At 46.7% G+C, this 7,092-nt stretch overlaps 1 protein-coding gene across 1 annotated transcript in view; it reads right to left on the bottom strand.

Moving 5' to 3' along the window:
• Positions 1-4,043: 4,043 nt before the first annotated feature.
• The window catches only part of T265_08448 (hypothetical protein), a gene marked incomplete at both ends in the record, with an annotated part of 99,948 nt that continues 96,899 nt past the window's right edge, over positions 4,044-7,092 (bottom strand). Inside the window, one exon of the mRNA XM_009174255.1 lies at positions 4,044-4,241. Coding sequence (XP_009172519.1) covers positions 4,044-4,241 — 198 coding nt within the window. The remainder of the gene's footprint in view (positions 4,242-7,092) is intronic.

The raw sequence follows: 7,092 nt of genomic DNA, 5'->3' as shown, positions 1-7,092 counted from the left end.
TGTTATAATGGTAGTAAAATAAAGGTACAAAACGCCACAACGTCAACGAACAGGGAAACAATATTTAATGATATCTGTGGTGATGCCAGTCTGAAGTACTGAAGTATATCCGGTCTCGTCTATTCTGTCTCCGTTGGTTTGGGGAGGTTATTACCTACATCGGTTCCAATTTTCTGTCACTCGCTCCTTCACTGTTCAGTTTGGTGGCATGGCTGTGTGTCCTTCTGGGGCGTACAACGTTGAATGATCACAAATTGCTGGTCTCACTGAGAGATTTCATGGTGCACTATTATGCACTTTTTTGAGTGAAATTCTCGTCATCACACCAGTGCAACATGGGAAGTCTTCCCATGCGAGACCGATTGAAAACAGTCGCTCTGGTGTAGAACGTCGCAGTTATTGCCATTTAGTCACCCTTCATAAATTAGCATGCATTAGATTAACTTCAAGACAAACGAGGTGGAGATGGTGTTGCAGACGAGGATTAGTTCGTTTCGTTCCTTGTTACTGTGATAGCCAGTAGGTGTAGTCGGGGGACAAGTCAAAACGGGCACTACATAATTTGTCCCTTGATATATCCGAATCACTCAGCCTTTTTAAAATGGTTGGCTGTTGCAGCACTACCTTGAACAGGGCAGTAAACATATTGGGCATATGCGTGCTTTGCATTCTCGGCCTATCCTAACCTTTTTTAAATTGGTACTTGCATGGATAAGTGGATATGTTTCAGCGTTCGTAGGTGCTGTGATTGGATGTGCAATGAATGAAACGATCATTTGTGCTCTCTAATTTAGGGTGGAAGATCTTCAGCGTTCAACCTTTTGGTTGAAAAAATGAAGAAAGTAAGGTTAGTAGATTCGGTTTACATTTTACGCCAAGCAAAGGTTACGTGGTGGATTTACAGGCCAAAGGCGAGGACAGCAAGTGAAACAGACCATTTTGCCCTGAGGCATCTTGAATAGGGTTAAATCTCTGAGTAGCAAGAGCCATAATGCATAGTAAAGAGAAAAGCCTTAGGTTGGTCGCTGTGGAAGAAGAGCGACGATCTGGTGTCCGGGGACTACATCAAAAAAAGACATTATCAGTGGAACTGGCCCAATGTCCTTGACAAACCTCACGCAACACTAAACCAGACAAACTTTAAATGGACTATCTTACTTAAAGGTGCTAGCATGATCGCAAATACGACCAATTAAATACCATATCCTGTAGGGTTTCTAGGCGCACGCAAGAGACATCGTGTGCATCGCAACCAAGAGGGTTCGAAGGTGGCACACGAACTGACTGCCAACTCTTAGCTTACTTTGCGGCTGACATATTGACCGGAGCTATTACAAGTGAGTGCCTAATTTTGCTCAGATTACCAGTAATTATTGTTGCAATTTTGGTTACATAAAAGTATGTCATGACGTTTAATGTCACCTGTGCAGGTTTGGCCTAATGAATGGACAACTTTTCAGGTCATCTGAATAACGAGAGGATGACGACAATTATACAGATCTATTACGCTAAACTGGTATTTGATGAGCACGGATGTGCGGGGTTTTTGAAAGTTGGCGGTGTAACGCATTTGAAACTCGAATGTATCTGCTTGCCCGTTTCTTATATGACCTTATACGTGCCCCTCCCTTTCTCTCTTCCCCCATTGCAGGTACCACGGACGAATCACCACGGGCCCTGGACAGGGAAGAGTACCCCGCTTGTACACCCCCTAACTGACCTTGACCCGACCCTGTACACACCCCCCGCTTCCGGTTTCGGTTTCGCTCAATACACGTGTCGTTACCACACTCCGGCCTTCTCCCTTGTTCCACCCGACCTGTGCGCATGTGTGCTGTGTATACTGTGTGGATTCATTAATACCAGTCCGTATATCTGCACATTTCAGAACTGACGTGTGCCGTCCTCTCGAACGTCGAATACCGCTGACTTCCTGACATCCCACGCTACATTGGTGACAGAGGTGGGATCAAGTCAATTTTACGTTCGATCTTCCTGCGAAGCATACCGGAACACGTGCGACGAAATTGCCAGAGAATCGGTTGGTATTTCAAAGCTGATTATGTCCCACATCCAACCACCTCTGGAAGAACCAGAGACGTTTCAACTGGGCGACGATTTCACGCTCTGGTCGGGTCGAATGAAGGCTTTCCTTACACGGATACATCCGCAATATCACGAGTATTTTATCCTGTCCCATCTGGATGACCCTGCCGCCCGTCGTGTACTCTATTCAGGCGTTTCGCTGTCTGCACCACCGGACATCCTCTGGAATGACTTGTCCTTCCTGTTCGATACACGACCGCCGAGTGATGTCCCTCACTCCTCACCCAACATAACCCCCCTTTCCAACACTTCGACGTTTCACTGTCATTCTCCGGTCCAAAATTTTTCTCCCACCACTTCCGCACTTGATGTTATGTGTCCAGACTTGGGTACGATAACTTCAACGAAACCTGTCGTGCAATCTGATCACAAACTTGGTTTCACACAGGCGGCTTATTCAACTCCCGATGATGAAGTCGATAATAACGAAAAGCCTCCAGGGGAGACGGAAGGGGACACAAGATCTCGAACTCTATCCGATGACTTGGAGCAAGTGCATGAAGAAGCCGCCAACGACACAACACAAGTTCCTTTTCTTTGTGGTATTGATGTGGACCAGCGGAACCCAGTACTTTACACTGAAGACGATGATAATAATCAAGCTGCAGACAGCAAGCCACAACAAACAAAAGTGGTGGTGGACGCGAACTCCAGTGCGCAGACGAGTATGGACACGATAAACCTGGACCCAGTGGTCAACAAAGCGGACGTTTCTCTAGTCATCTCACCAGCCGGGCACACAGAAGATGCTGTCTATCAAACAGATGCAGTTTCGGTCACCTCGCCGAATTCGACTCTAGTGAAAATCAAGACTTCCGTTGCTACTGCCAACACCTCTGCAGACCGGCACCCTGTGGTTGGACAAACCCACCTTAAGGTTGCCAACTCAGGAGGCAACATGAGTGACGTGCTACATTCCATTCTTCCACATGGCCCTGGACCACCCCGTTCAACTGTTACAAGCACTCCTTCTGAGCACTGAGGACAGTGCTCAGACTCGGGAGGGGGCAATGTAACGCATTTGAAACTCGAATGTATCTGCTTGCCCGTTTCTCATATGACCTTATACGTGCCCCTCCCTTTCTCTCTTCCCCCATTGCAGGTACCACGGACGAATCACCACGGGCCCTGGACAGGGAAGAGTACCCCGCTTGTACACCCCCTAACTGACCTTGACCCGACCCTGTACACACCCCCCGCTTCCGGTTTCGGTTTCGCTCAATACACGTGTCGTTACCACACTCCGGCCTTCTCCCTTGTTCCACCCGACCTGTGCGCATGTGTGCTGTGTATACTGTGTGGATTCATTAATACCAGTCCGTATATCTGCACATTTCAGAACTGACGTGTGCCGTCCTCTCGAACGTCGAATACCGCTGACTTCCTGACATCCCACGCTACATTGGTGACAGAGGTGGGATCAAGTCAATTTTACGTTCGATCTTCCTGCGAAGCATACCGGAACACGTGCGACGAAATTGCCAGAGAATCGGTTGGTATTTCAAAGCTGATCATGTCCCACATCCAACCACCTCTGGAAGAACCAGAGACGTTTCAACTGGGCGACGATTTCACGCTCTGGTCGGGTCGAATGAAGGCTTTCCTTACACGGATACATCCGCAATATCACGAGTATTTTATCCTGTCCCATCTGGATGACCCTGCCGCCCGTCGTGTACTCTATTCAGGCGTTTCGCTGTCTGCACCACCGGACATCCTCTGGAATGACTTGTCCTTCCTGTTCGATACACGACCGCCGAGTGATGTCCCTCACTCCTCACCCAACATAACCCCCCTTTCCAACACTTCGACGTTTCACTGTCATTCTCCGGTCCAAAATTTTTCTCCCACCACTTCCGCACTTGATGTTATGTGTCCAGACTTGGGTACGATAACTTCAACGAAACCTGTCGTGCAATCTGATCACAAACTTGGTTTCACACAGGCGGCTTATTCAACTCCCGATGATGAAGTCGATAATAACGAAAAGCCTCCAGGGGAGACGGAAGGGGACACAAGATCTCGAACTCTATCCGATGACTTGGAGCAAGTGCATGAAGAAGCCGCCAACGACACAACACAAGTTCCTTTTCTTTGTGGTATTGATGTGGACCAGCGGAACCCAGTACTTTACACTGAAGACGATGATAATAATCAAGCTGCAGACAGCAAGCCACAACAAACAAAAGTGGTGGTGGACGCGAACTCCAGTGCGCAGACGAGTATGGACACGATAAACCTGGACCCAGTGGTCAACAAAGCGGACGTTTCTCTAGTCATCTCACCAGCCGGGCACACAGAAGATGCTGTCTATCAAACAGATGCAGTTTCGGTCACCTCGCCGAATTCGACTCTAGTGAAAATCAAGACTTCCGTTGCTACTGCCAACACCTCTGCAGACCGGCACCCTGTGGTTGGACAAACCCACCTTAAGGTTGCCAACTCAGGAGGCAACATGAGTGACGTGCTACATTCCATTCTTCCACATGGCCCTGGACCACCCCGTTCAACTGTTACAAGCACTCCTTCTGAGCACTGAGGACAGTGCTCAGACTCGGGAGGGGGCAATGTAACGCATTTGAAACTCGAATGTATCTGCTTGCCCGTTTCTCATATGACCTTATACGTGCCCCTCCCTTTCTCTCTTCCCCCATTGCAGGTACCACGGACGAATCACCACGGGCCCTGGACAGGGAAGAGTACCCCACTTGTACACCCCCTAACTGACCTTGACCCGACCCTGTACACACCCCCCGCTTCCGGTTTCGGTTTCGCTCAATACACGTGTCGTTACCACACTCCGGCCTTCTCCCTTGTTCCACCCGACCTGTGCGCATGTGTGCTGTGTATACTGTGTGGATTCATTAATACCAGTCCGTATATCTGCACATTTCAGAACTGACGTGTGCCGTCCTCTCGAATGTCGAATACCGCTGACTTCCTGACATCCCACGCTACAGCGGCATTCATATTAGGACCATCCCCGGCCAGATGAAGCCTATCACGCTCTCTGTAGCAGTAGCAGCTTTGAAAATCTAGATGAAATGCACAAGTTTTATCTATCGCAGTGCAGAACAGTGTAATAGTTTCCTCATCTGTTCTCGCTTCAAACGGAAATTTTCCGGCAGAGCTGATTCTTTCTGGAACCCAGAAAATGCTTTTAGTGGAAGTGAAATATTATTATCTTTTTCTTCGGTGTCTTTCACTGCCAGAATGGGAGATATAACCGAGGGTTGGATTGCCACATTTTACCTCGCCATTATTAAGCTCACTTACATTTTATAGGTCACGTCACTTCGTTTGAACAACTTACTCATTCTCGCCTTTGTTTCAGTCTCCATGGGAATTCAGGAGCATCCTTTCAAAGTATAGGTGTTTGGTCTACCAGCTTATGTGTACCTCTATCATGGGTGTCAAAACACACCAAGTGTGCAGCCATCCAATATAGACGGGAAGCACTCTAGGTAGGGATGTGATGAGCATAAAACGACCTGTAACTGGTCTTTTAAGAATTATTACTACTACAGACCTTCTAGAAGTGGGTAGTAGCTCACGAAAAGGACCGTAGTTCCACCAAAACGGTCGCTTTACCAGGGTGACTATGCCCTAAACCAAACCGGAAAGCTGAATGTTTGTTATGGGCATGGTGTTCGATAGTATTTGTTCGCTGTCTTACACTACACTTCAAACAACTGTTTCAAAACGTCTCATCGTGCTGCCCAATCGTGATTTACCGTACAAGGTCATGCTGAAGCTAAACAACGCGCTAACACGGAGTGAGTGCGTCGTCAAGCACGAAAGCTTTACTAGCTTATCATGTGTAGAGTAATTCAAACTCTTGTTTAAACAAGGAGCACCAGTCAGGCATCAGTCAAATTGACATTCAATAGCTAATCATGTATAAAGATGAGAATTTGAGTGCATAAGAACTTGGAAGAGGAGGTCCAGAGAAGTAGAAGTCTGATGAAGACACTCCCATCAATTCAGATGAGAAGTTAGCTGGTTTGTCTAGATACATCCACCGTTGTCTGGCAACGTAAGTGCAGTGTGCGGTATAACATGCCTGTCAGGAGTCTTACCATGGTATGAGCTCAGTAGAGAATTTCAAGTGGACGCCACAACACGATGTCGCATACTACTTGCGTTTGTAAAATATCCTATAATTTGGGTCCGTAATTTAAAATCACTAGCTGTCTGGCGTAATTTTAAGTGAGAGATGAGTAGTGTGAACAACTCAGTTTGTTCATCCGAATCCTAGTGGAAATCTGAAGCTTACTTTCATGTTCTTCATGAACATGAACTTTCATGAACTTCGGGCTTGCAATTGATTTTTAGCCTCCATTTGTTCCGTAATAGGCATGGATAGATGATAGGTGTTGACGGAAGACACTTGTACAAAGAGGAAATGTATAACCCGCCTATCGAAATTGAGCGGCTGTATGTTAGGCTATCCAAGAGACAAAGTGCTTTTCTTCTAAGGCTGTACAGGATATGCACACCTAAACTCTCATGTGAACGGCAGGCTTTTTAAGGGAACCCGAAAGCTTTCTGGGTGTACAATTTTGTTTAGTGCTTCTCACCTTTTCAGCATAGCCTGACTTGTTTTACAGGAAGAAATCTGCATTGAAAATTCAAAAAGCTTTACAGTGCTAACAGCCTATAACCAGGATATAAAGTAGAAAATTCACACGAAGAGGAACATTTCCATTTATGCATTCATCAGTCAAGCGGCCAGTCAAAACGCGGTTAAGATTTCGTGAGTGAAGGATCAATGTCACTATGTTCTGTCTAGGATGAGCCACTCGTGGCCGAACGTTTAAGTGTTTGAAATGTTGCGAGTTCGAAGACCCCTGGGATGAGAAGCATGAAGTTCACTGCTGTTGATGAAACATACATAATGCTTTTTGTCTTTTCAACACAGAATATCTCCTCTTACAGGACAAACTCTCAACTGAAAATCCCGGCATCTTCTCACACTCCCAAAAA

Source organism: Opisthorchis viverrini (genome assembly GCF_000715545.1).
Source record: "Opisthorchis viverrini unplaced genomic scaffold opera_v5_217, whole genome shotgun sequence".
Taxonomy (NCBI): Eukaryota; Metazoa; Platyhelminthes; class Trematoda; order Opisthorchiida; family Opisthorchiidae; genus Opisthorchis; species Opisthorchis viverrini.
Note: the sequence above shows the minus strand (reverse complement) of the source record. Positions and strands in the feature narration are given on the sequence as shown.